We start from the raw sequence: 12,908 nt of genomic DNA, 5'->3' as shown, positions 1-12,908 counted from the left end.
GGATTGTGTACTTAACAGTACAGAAAATATGATTGTCACAATAAATAAAGCTTTAAATTGAAGGACTTCCCCTGCTTTACATTTGTCTGAAAGCAATGAGTTTTTATTTATATGGTTTAAAAGACAAAATGCAAATATTACAACCCCTATTCTAAGTAAATCTACTCATCTGCCAGGGCGAGGCAGGATGCAAGTACAGCTTTTCAACCTCAGCCATGGCCACACAAGGCCAAACCAGATCTTGTATGTTTCTATTCCATTCCTGAATCTTCCCATTAACTGAAGGTATTCCCAGATGACCACTACTACTTATTACATGTGGCAACTTATTATCACTTCCAATTTCGGATTTTAGATGAAGGCAGAAGAATGAAATGGAAAGGGAGTGCAGGAAGAAGAATCATCACCTGACCTAGAAAGAGAGAAGTATAACTAAACCTCTGGAGAGCCATGGGAAGAAGACACCATGAAGAGGGAAAACTGTCAGATTTCTAGCTAAGTTCAGCTCCTTATCTTGGAAGGATGAGTGACTGTTTACTAAAACCTCCTCCAGTATATGTATGTTATTTATGTAGCCATCATCAATTAACATCCCATTAGCCACTTTTTTTATCACTCATATGCATACAGTCATAGGTCACACAGACAATGAAAAAACATCAGTGCAAAATAACCTCCACAAACCTAAGTGAAGAATGACAAAATCTTTGTACCTAAAAGATAATACAGAAATGCAAGTAGTGGAGTCTTCCAAGCTTTTAAAATAAAACCAGGAGAATAAAACTCTACACTCCACATGTATTTCTAAAAAGGGTTTTCATATTAAACTCATAGTTCATGCCAAAATACAATAGAGAGTCCTCAGCATACCTGAAGCATGCACTGAGATACCACCCCTTCGGGTATCTCAGGGAAACGCTGCCGGAGGTCATGGAGTACCTGCACGTCAAGCTGCTGGCTGCCCTGCGCCATGCCCGATGGGTGATGTTCCAGACTGCCGGAGAACGCAAGTCAACAGGCCTTCCAATGGTTGTGGTCTTCTGAGGCTTCTGGCATTTTCTGTAGGAAAGGAAACACAGTCTTTTAAGTCATCACAACTTCTCATCCTTCCCAAATTGCTTGTGTAGAAAAACTACCGTAATGCATTTTAACTACCAAGAGAGACAGTAGCTTAAACGTAAGAGTGGGAATAACCATGTCTCCAATGGTAATATTAAAACACTTAACGTACCACAGGTATGTCTATATATATGGCATTGCACTGGAATGTGCTAGTTCAGGTCTTTACTCAGCCCCACTGTGGCACTGTGTGTAACTTTAATTAGTGTGACCTGTATAAAACAGAGCTGTTATATATTTACTCCCAGTGAAATTCTGAACAGTCTGCAAAAAAGTCTGAAGTTATCACTGAGTACAGATGTCTTATTTACAACATGCTAGAAATAATAGGCTGGAAAACTAAATAGAATTGTCCAAAAAATACTCCTCTATTAATAGGGTTCAAACTCTTTTGTCTTTATATCACTACAAATCCAAGAAGTCAGAAGCAATTTTTTTGAAACTGAACAAGAATTAAACAGAATTTAAAAAGCCCTTTCCAGGACTAGATAATCATCTAGGTAAGATTTTTGTAAAGTACCTGTTACATTCATACTAACATGAGTGACAAAAACCAAACCCTAAACCTTTTTCCATTTCAAAATTTTTGTATTCAACAACGAAGATTCTATCTGAACTTCAATACCCAAGGAGTACTGGCAGGCAAATGCAGTCTGAGTCAACAAACACTTTTTGAGCTTGTGGCTCATGATCACAGCAGTAACCAAAAGGCAGTTGATGTCTAAGTAAAGGTTCACAAAAACTTTGCATGAGGTGGTGCATGACACAGCCCCTGTTACACATCTATCACTGCTAAGCTTCAAAAGCCTTTCCAACAATGCTGCTCAGTGGAATTCTGAACTGCAGAGAATGCTCTGCTGTGTTCAAAAAGGAAATGAAAATCAGATACCAGCAGAGCTGTTGTTTAATAATATATTAGCTACCCAAAGTCCCAAGTTCAAATCATGCTTATCTTGACCTCAGTGCAACTGTGGGTGGCACATGGCACAGGTATTCCAGTCAGCTTTTCATTTGTTAGTTCAACAGAAAGGGTCCCCTCTGTCCCATTTCACATATTACAGTATCCAGTGGGACACCTGCCACATCACACACTCTTTCAGGATAAGTGAGACAAGTCTAAAGAACAGTGAGATATGTCAATTATCTTGCTGCAACTTAAGAAATACTGCAATAAACTTATATTGTACATCATAATTAATTTCTGTCCACTGCAGTGCTTTTTTTTTTAAAGAAAATGGAACTTCCTCCATTTCCACCAGAAAATTCCCATTCCCACACTCACAATAGGGGATCTTCTATAAACTATTTTTTTTTTTTTAATTATGAACAAACATCATACTCTGAAAGGCAGAGCATCACAGGAATACCCAAAGAAAACCTGTCACCAATCAAGCTCTGTGTATTTCTACACAATTCTCTTTATCCCAGGAGGCAAAGGCTGAAATGCAGTAATGAAGTAGAACTCTACCAGAATAAATTGCAGTTAAAACCTCTGTGGAATAACAAATGATGGCATTTGAAACAGAAGTTAATAACTCTAAGACTTTCAATTGCATGGGCAAGAGCCTTTGCATCACTTCTCTCTTCAAATAGAAATTTAAATGTAACGTGGGTGATTGTGTAAATGTAACATGCAGACTGAAGATCCGTCATCAATACATTTAATGTTTTTCTGCTACAGTTTTAAAATAACAGAGGTTAATTTTTTGTTTTCTAACATTTCCCAAATATGTGTGGTGAGTAGAAGTATAACAAAGTAACTGGCAGCTACTGGCCAACTACGAATTTTACCAGACTTCTAAACACAATGGGTAACAAAGTTACATTTTTATTTTGAGGCGTTGAAGCTTCCAGCCTTTAAAATTACACAAATAGCCTTATAAAGTCTGTAAGAAACTCAAAATAATTGTTGGGAAACATGAACAAATGCACTTTCATTCCGAAGTCCTTGAATTACAGAGCTAAGCTACTGTGGAAATTTGTTGTTGGTTTTTTCCCCCCCTAGCCAATACCACAAAATTTACTACTGTCATTATGTACAAGCCCAGTCTTTTGTCCTACCTATTGTCCAGCATTTTGTTCAGCTTATTCTACTTGACCTGACTACAACTGACTGCACATTTTCCACTCTAAGCAGGCAGGATCTGGCTGGAATACAATACCCACTTCCCATGTTGCTCCACAGCACAAGGCAGGCAGAGAAGCAAATTATTCAGAGAGCCAAGGGCTTACAGCAAAGGCTGCCCAGCTGAGATGCTTAGACAAGGACTCCTGCTGAGCCACAACAGGCTAGGAAAGCAATCCTTCAAAGACTTTCTTCCACAGCATTCACAGGCTAAGGGACACACTGAGGTGCCTGACATGACCAGCCTTGTAATTACTGGAAGTTCAATGCATCAAACACCAACCCAAAATCAAAATGAAAACAAGATGCTTCATCTGTAGCTACCAAGAAGGGGTTGAGGGTACCCAAACTCCAGATGAAAAGTATCTCATGGAGATGGAATAAATTAACAGTGCTAAATACATGGCAGTTCTAATGGCAAAACCACAGCCTATTGTCACAGAACTGGTCCTGCTGTGTTAACACACAGCAGAGGCCTGAGAGCCACTCAGTGAATCTCAGGGATTATGCAAACCATTACTCAAGTTCCTAAAAAAACCACAATAATTTGTTTTCTCACACCTTTTACATGCCCAAATTATATATACATGAAAACAGTATTTTTACACTTAATCTTTCCTTAAGCCATTTCTGTATATTACAAGTTAAGAAAAAACCAAGTTCCATCAATCAACCGATGCCTCTTTTCTGAAAGAATAAATAAAAAAGCAGAACTACTACAGTCTTGATCATCCCCAAAGTCTGTTCAAACATGTAAAGAAGGAAATCTATTCTGCTACCATAATTTTTGAAACACTAAACCAATTAAAATGAAGATACCTAAATTACCAGGAATAAGATCCAGTTGAAACTAAATTATGTCAATAAATACTAATTATGTCAATAAATACGTTCCAAAAATGTATAAATTACCTACTGATGAGCACTTATACAATTACTATGTATGGAACAATTAAGTAATTCCTGAGTGAATTTCCAGAAAACAGGCTACCTGAAAGACAGTTTCTCAGGCCTTAATAATTTAAATTCAATTGTTAAGAGGTTTACAACAATAGTTGGGCATTGAAGTGAAAGAGGAAATAACCAAGAGACAGAACATAATAACAAAATATCAGCTTACAGAATCACAAATGTACTGGAGTCAGAAGCAACCCACAAGACAGATCAAAGTCCTTGCCTGCACAGGACAGCCTCAAGAATCACGCCATGCCTGAGAGGGTTGTCCAAACACTTCCTGAACTCCATCAGGCTTGGCGCTGAGACCAGTTCTCTGGGAGCCTGCTCCAGAGTAACCAGCCACTCTCAGGGTGAAGAGCCTTTTCCTGATACCCAACCTAAACCTCCCTGACACACTTCAGGCCATTCCCTCAGGCCCTGTCACTGGTCAGAGAGAGATCAGTGCCTGCCCCTGCTCTTCCCCTCCTGTGGAAGTTGTAACTGCAGTGAGGTGTCCCCTCAGTCTGCTCCAGGCTAAGCAACCCAGTGCCCTCAGCTGCTCCTCCAGACCCTTCACCACCCTCGTAGCTTCCTTGGTAGTTACAGCTCACATAAAACGGAACAGCTTTCTCCATCTTTCTTCCCACCCTCAGTCAACTCAACTGTACTAACTCAACCTGTTAAAACAATTTAAAAACCAAACACTTTTTACTACTTTAACAAGCTTTCTCTGGACAGTGCATACCCACTGAACATCACACCATTGGGTAAAGGAAGGTGAAAGGTAAAAAGGGGAAAGGGACACAGGACCAAGAACACCACACCACCTCCCTCTTTTCAGCACACATCACTCATCTGATCTGTTAAAGTCGTAACAAGAAGACACTTTCACCTGAAGCAGATTTGTATCAAAAGCAAAAGTTGTTCTTGTATAAACAGCACTAAATCAAGATGGGGATTTTACCAAGCGCTGTCAATACTGGAGTTAGACAGAGACCATGCTGTGGCATTGCCTGTCAGCTGAGCCCCAAAGCTACCACCAGATACCAGGTCAGAACTAAAACCGGCACTTCAAACTCCCCATCACCTGCTCACCGTCCAAAGAACACTAACACTGTCCTCTACAAAAACTCTTCCTGAAAACTATGACACACCAACTGATTACAGGCAGCAGCTCTTTATCACCAGAATGATTACACTCCCCACATCTCCGCTGACGCATTGGTTAAATGTTTCCAAAGGCCAAGATACTGTTCATATACTGCTTGCCAACAGTAACACATGAGAAGACAAGAGACTAACTAGCTCAGACAACATATTTAGAAAGCACTTTATAAGACTGAGTATTAGTATCTTTGCGGTTTTAGCTACTACTGTAGTTTTAACAAATAAATATGATTTCAGCCATTACTGCATCATCACATCTCAATTGCCCTTCTGTGTTTCAGTACTCAAGTACATGTCAAGGTGTATAATTATTGTGGTACTTCCTACAGTGACTGCAAATACACAGCAGAAAAGCTGAAGAGCAACATTTCTGTAAATCAGCTTATATAGAACCATGACATTTAAAGATAAAAATTCAAATTGAGTTGCTTCACACAAAGGATTAACTATGCAAAAACGTGGTTTGTAATATCCCATCCCACACATACCTATTATTTAATAGGCATCAATGATAGCCTTGTAAACATGCCCAGCATATGACCTGGCTGCAGATGCAAGCATGTAATCCCACTTCTAATCCTTGAGCAGGCTCTAGAACCACTGCTACTTTAAATTCAAAGGTGCCTGCCTGCAGTAGAAAATTACAATGGCTGTAATAAAAATCATCGCAATCTATTCATTCCAGTATTGAAAAGAGAGACAACAGATTTGTACACTAAGTTTGCATTTGTTTAACCATTCAAATAAGCAAAAACAATTAACTCATCCCGCAAATATCAACCACATCAATCCAGCTAAAACGTTGGATTGCTCTTGCAGCAAAGGCAGGCAAATGATTTTATGGTAATGTGACACCTTCACAAAGGCTAGCTGGAAGACCTTAAAATCTCAGAAATACAAGAAATTAAAGTGTTGTAACACTGCTAAGAGCAATTTTTCCTCACAACCATCTTCAGTCACACACTCACTGTATAAACGTGATATATGAGAAAAACCAAGGGTTATTCTTCCTGCAACTGTTGAGCTAAAATAATTTTTAGGATTATATATAGGTAGGCACAACTTTCCCAACTCAGAAATCAGAATGCCTATTTGTTAACAGAACTTTTCTTTATTTATAAGGTGATGCATCCCACAGCTTTGGGACTGTATTGCGTCACGAAATAGGAAAGACACAACAGAACTTAAAGACATTTTGTCAGTTCAGACAGACTTATAAAGTTCAACAAAGCAAAATTAAAGCAGCCAACATTTAAAGTTGAGCTCAGCATGCTGCTGCTACTGCTATGAATGACTGGGTATGTCGGTAAAACTGCAGCTTCATGGTTTAACAAGCTGTCTTCTGATGAACAGTCATTCACTCGTGTAAAAGATCAAGAGATTCATAAACCCCTTGGATGGTTGGAAGGGAACCTGAAGGACGAAAAAGATGTATACAGCAAAATGAAACTAAAAATAAAGCTGACAAGCCATCACTGTTAACCAATTGATCTCTTATGGTAAAGTTACACAAGCTCTCCTGACAATTCCATATCCCTGCCCATTTATCCATACAACAGTTACCCAGATGTGTCATGTGATGGCCTAGAACAGCTCAGAGGACTGAAATGGAATGTAAATCATTAAAGTCAGCATGATTAGAATACTATCATCTCAGATGGATGAAAAAGGAGTGTAGACCAACAAAATTACACCTTCACTTGTCTGGGTTTTCCTTCCCAGCAGCCCAAAGTTAAGTAGTGATCAGTTTTATCCATGTTTGAAACTTTTTCCATAGACTCTAAATTATTAATATTGCAATACAGTGTGGTGTGTCTTTTTCATACAAAAGCCAATATATAACTCTGAGGTAACAGAAACCTGGACAGAGGAAACCCATTTTTGGCAGAACAGTGATTGCCTAGAAACATGACTCGAGCATAAAAAAGTTTCATCCGTATCCTGCGTGCAAGCATGTTAATTACACAGGCTGTTACAAAAATTCAAAAAACCATTATCAATCACTATTCCCTCTTAGTGTTGTTTTGTGTGCTTCAGTATTTGGTTTGTTTTCCTCTCTTTAATTACACTCTGCATCCTTATGAGCCATCAACATGAACTAGTGTTTAGTGTTACTCATTTACTGTTTTCTCTCTTCCATCTACATCACAGAATCATTAAGGTTGGAAAAGACTTCCAAGATCATCAAGTGTAACCTCTGACTGAGTACCACTATGCCCACTAAACCATATCACCAAGTCTACTCATTTTCTGAACACTTCCAGGGATGGTGACTCCACTCTTCCCTGGGTAGCCTGTTCCCATGTTTAACCACTCTTTCAGCAAAGAAAATTCTCCTGTTATCCAACTGGAACCTCCCCTGGAACAACTTGAGGTCACTTCCCTTTTTTCTACCTCTACTTGTCTGGGAGAAGAGACAGATCCCCACTTGGCTACAACCTCCTTACAGGCAGATGAAGTGAGCAATAAGGGTCACCCCTGAGGCCTCCTTCTCTCTCCAGGCTAAACCTGGCTCCCACAGCTGCTTCCTTAGGAGAACTGTGTTCCAGACCCTTCACCATCTCCATTGCCCTTCTCTGGACATGTTCCAGCACACCCCAGTGTCCTTGCAATGAGGGATCTAAAACCTGTATTTTCAAACTAAACATTTATATAGAGACACTATTTATTCCATTGCTTTGGAAGCAAAAGGGGTGAAACTTATCCCTATCCCATACGCAAGTCAAATCTCCACAAAGTAGAATTTACTTTTAATACCTACATTACAGTGGGAAATAGTAAAAACTGGATGATAACGAGAAGACCACTTAACTGGAACAATGATGCTCCTTTTAGCAAGCAGCCAAGAGGTTCTTGGCCAGTAATTCCTGTACTAAGTAAGTCACAGCACAGTCTGGTTGGGATGAGACCACCAAGGGTCACCCCAGTTTCAAAGCCCTGCTGAGGGGGCACTAGACCAGGTTACTCAAAGCCCTGCCCAGTGTGACCCAGAACACTGCTAACATCACTTGTCTGGGCAGACTCTTCCAGTGTCTCATCACCTTCATCAGAAATTTCTTCCTTATGTCCAATCTGAACCTACTAAAATCACTGTCCCTCCTCCTGTCATGACAGACCTTGGTAAGAAGTCTCTCCTAATCTTTCCTCTAAGCCTCTAGTACACTGAGAGGCCACATCACACAGTAGTTAATACTCTGAAGGAACTGATGGTTCTCTCACTCCAGTGAGCAAGTAGAAGCAGCTCTCACTACAGTGCATAGTTACAAAAGAGAAAGTTTCCAAGGCAGGGGGATAGTTCAGGAATGATGCTACTGTGCCACAAATACCAGATTCCAGAAGGGCTCTGCTAAACGCGAGGCACAACTACAAGTTGCAAACACAAGTGAGCTTGTACAACTCCCAGATAATCCTGAGGTTACCACAAGTATCATGATTTTACCCAAAGCTATGAGAACAGTGAACTGCCTTTCTTAAGAGGACATATGATCTATTTCTGACTGAACATTTGTGAAATGAGGCTGTGGCTGGGAAAAATCCTGCAGGGAACTGTACACTGTCAGATTTCCTAATTCATCAACTTCTGTGTTGGCCCTGATAAAAGCAGTTTTATGATGATGCACGAAGTTTTTGGTAGTGATATCCTATCCTGGGAATCAAAATGAGCCAGAAAGGATCTAAGAAAATGTGAAACTGAGTATATACTCTAAAGCATTGAAGAAGGTCTGTTGTAAATCCATGGATCATAAATTTCAGCTTTTTCTTCATTTTTAAATACAGTCTGCTATTCATACTTCCAAGTTTAGCAACTACTAGAAGCTGAGGTTTATACAAGAGGGAAACTGAGCTAACAAAGTGCAAAAGTACTGGACTATCATTTCATACACAATCAGTTTGAGAAAGTGAGCTTTCTTCTCAGAAGTCTGAGATTAACACTTCTCACAGAAGCAGTATCTCCAAATGGACAGTGAGTTATCTGCACAGCACCAGTCTGAATCCTGACCAGCACAACAGGAATTCAATATTGTTCCAGCCTGAGAAGTTTGATAGCTCCTACACAAGGTGATTCTCAGCATTAACTCCTACTGCTACATGACAAATTCTTTGCTACGTACTGAATTCACCTGTAAAACATTCAGAACAGGCTTTGATCCTGAGATGTATTTACAGCAGTCAAAACACAAAGTGTCCACAAGACACTTCTACAAAATGAAACACTGCAAGTACTTTTGCAGTAGTCCAGATCAGCAAGAATTCACTAAAGCCAGAAGTTGCAGAAAGTCTCAAGACATAAGTCATAATTTTAAAAATAACCACACAACCAACCCACCAAATCTGGATTACTCACACTAAACTTGTAAAATTTCAGTGTTACCTACACTCATAAATCAGCTGTTACACATTTCAATGGCTAGTCACAAAATTAGCCTAAATGTGTTCCTCACTTTTCTTTACCTTTTCACTTTGACTTGGGCTTCTCCCTATTAAAAATGACTTCCCTAAACAAACAAATTGCTATTGATAAATCTGAAAGAGGCTCCATTTGCAGAGTAAAAGCAACACAATCACACTCATTTGTCTGGGACTGAAGATACTTTTATAAAAGGCACACGACTGCACTTTACACATTCAGGGCTACACTATTTGAATTTTTAACCTGTTTTTTACTTGGGTGGCTCAGGAAACAATTTTACAAAAAAATCCTCTCAGAGCTGAAGCTGTGCAATAACTACAAAATTTAATTTCACTCAGTCAATCACGCTGTGAATCAGCAATACAATGAGTTATAATAACATAAAATTTGAAAAATAAAATCCAATCACTTATGCTACCAAATAAAATTTCACCTATTTGAATTAAAACTTGAAGTATTAGAATTAAGCAATTATCAAGGCAGAAAGAAAAGGACAAAAGTTCTAAATCAGCTGTTTAAATATCAGGTTTCCTGCTTCTGAAATACCCACAGGACTTTTGTGATAGCAAACAGCAGTTTAAAATAAACAGACCAGTCCAGTTTCTCTGTTAAGTCTCTGATGAGTTTTTCTATGACAAACCTTGAAAATACTCTATATTCAATACACTGAATCAGAGCTTTCTACTTTGTTGATAACTGCATATATGGAAAAGTTTTACAGGATGCAGACAATTTCTGCAACACACCTTGTATTAAACATTCACATTTTTCTGCATCATTGAGAAAATTATCACAAAGTGTATTTACACCATAAAGTAGAAGTATTTCTTTTCCTGAAGAGACAGAAGAGACTGTAATTACCGTAAGTTTCAAGTTCAGTGACCTGTGTAAGTTTATTAGCAGCCCATATAAGTGACGACTCTGCAAAGAGCAACATCAATTGCAGACTTCCTGCACGCTTTATTCCCTACATTCCTACACCCAATATGGCAAGATGAGAAAGGAGAAAATGATACTGGGAAGCACAACATTCAACACTCTCTGGCATGATGACCACCAGTCTCTCTTCACTCTGGACATCTGAAACTATAAGAAAAACCCTAGATTGGAAAGAAGTGGAGCAAGGGGATGACAGAACCACCTTTCAAGGATCCCCAACAAACACAAATTGATGGAGGATATGACTCTTCACACATGAAACTGAGGAGGGAAGCAGACAAGCACATATAAATAGGAACAAAAACTAAGAAGCAAAAAGGGAGAAAGCTGATAGAGAAAAAAAGAAGGAACAGACAGGAGTCAATACAGAACAACAGTACAGAAAAATATGCACCATACTCACTACAGCAGAAAGCATCAACTTCCATTTTTAAAGTTTTGAATTAAACTTTGGTGGCCTGACTGTGTAAATTTCTTTGACATGAATAACTGCTATAAAATACGATGAACAAGTTACATAGCCTGTCTGTCTTTTCCATCATGCCAGAAGAATTTGTTAACATAAGGAAATCTAACATGGACCTTGCTGATTCTGTGGTATCTTCTGACAAGTCTCAGCATGAACACCTGCTCATGGGAGTGTTGCAAGACAGTCATATAAAGAGGTTACACACCACGTTATATTAGTGTTATTTATGTTTATTGCAATATAACATTGACACATTGAGACTATCAATGATCACACCTGTGCATGTACAGGTGCTTGACCATTTGCCATAGTCAGGGAACTGCTGTGCCCAATATCCTTGGGCAAAGCAGGAGGCATCTTAAAAATTATCTGCCAACAACATAAATGTATACAGACATCTATGTTTATGAACTATATATGTATAAATACAGATGTCATATACGCCCTAGATTATGCTTTTTACATTTCTTTTTGCTTTTGGGGGCAGAGAGTGAAGAATGCCTTAAAATTAGATTGTTGTTTCTGCAACATGAGACCACAATCATCTTCTATTAACACTATTTTATCTCATCTTAGCCCCAGATGGACTCTATGGGGAGATGTGCCCTTAGATACTACACAATGCAGACATTCTGAAATGTTCTCTTCCTACACTGACTTTAGCATTCTCTATTAAAAAATACTAATGCAATACAAAAAGTCTGGTGAAAGGAAAGCTGTGAGTTTCCCCTCTTTCCATAAGCTTTCCATCTGTTACATCTGCTGAAAGAAGGAGTGTAACCTTCCATGATTGCTATGTAAGGTAATGTTTAAACAATCAACACTCAGATAAAGCTGTAGCTGTCCTGTCTGTGGAACTGCTTGAATAGCAGATGTCTATAAGGAAGTCTCAATATTATTTCAGATTCACTTGTTCCATCATCTTGGGCCAGAAATGGGATAAGCCAAAAGAGATAATGGAAAGACTAGAATGTGAATACAATTGTTAGTCCTAAAATGCACTGATGCATTCCTGCCAAAATTCTTGTACAGCTTCAAACGCCTTGAAGATTATCCAGTATCTTCACTTGATGAGAGCTTAAGAGTATCCTCTTCCTAGAGAGCTTCAAGCCAAGTGGGGTTTTTCTCAACACCTGAGAAACTACAGAGAACAGCAGGAAAATTGCAGCCACCTACACTAAACCTTTTCATCAACAAAATTAATATCTGCTTAGGGTCCCAGAGTGAGTCAAGTCAGAAGGGACTTTAAAGATTACCTAAATCCAAACCTACTGCCATGGGCAGTAACACTTCACTAGACTTATGTGTGTGTGTCTGTGTATATGTTTGTTAATATATTTATATTATTTTTATTTCTTATATTTATTGCTTCTCCCAATTTAAAAATTTAACAGCTACTTGGTAAATTCTTCTGTTCCCAACTCAATGTAGTAAACAAAGTCTGTACATTTGAAAAAACAATACTTATAGCTGGAATATTCTATTCTAATAATGCAGCAGTCTTCATACTGTCAAATAACTTTCATGCTCTTCTGTATACTCTGGGCACAATTATCAATTGATTTTTTTTCTAACATTTATTCTAGTTTTCTCATTTTTCTAAAACTGAATTGGAAGATTAATGATTAATTATAATCACTTGTAGGTCAGCTATAGTTACGTAAAAGCACAAACTCCTCCTAAAACCCACACATCAGTTCTCTCCAAGGCTGTAAATGATGACTGGTAGGTTAACCAAATCT

General features: G+C 38.7%; 1 protein-coding gene across 7 annotated transcripts in view; it reads right to left on the bottom strand.

The window, feature by feature from the left end:
- The window catches only part of TAB3 (TGF-beta activated kinase 1 (MAP3K7) binding protein 3), a 40,210-nt gene that overhangs the window by 13,744 nt on the left and 13,558 nt on the right, over positions 1–12,908 (bottom strand). For 5 of the 7 annotated variants that reach the window (XR_014592737.1, XM_083885116.1, XM_083885119.1 and 2 more), the window contains exon 2: positions 871–1,059. Coding sequence is in view for 6 of the 7 variants with exons in the window: in XM_083885116.1 (XP_083741242.1) it covers positions 871–972 (102 nt within the window). In the remaining variant the exon portion in view is untranslated. Of the gene's footprint in view, positions 1–870; positions 1,077–12,908 lie in introns of those variants that run through there. The other 2 variants (XM_083885118.1, XM_083885117.1) reach the window with 2 other exon arrangements.

The sequence above is a fragment of the Zosterops lateralis genome, assembly GCF_965231275.1.
Source record: "Zosterops lateralis genome assembly, chromosome: 2".
NCBI lineage: Eukaryota > Metazoa > Chordata > Aves > Passeriformes > Zosteropidae > Zosterops > Zosterops lateralis.
The sequence above is the reverse complement of the archived record's forward strand: the minus strand, read 5'-3'. Positions and strand labels throughout refer to the sequence as shown.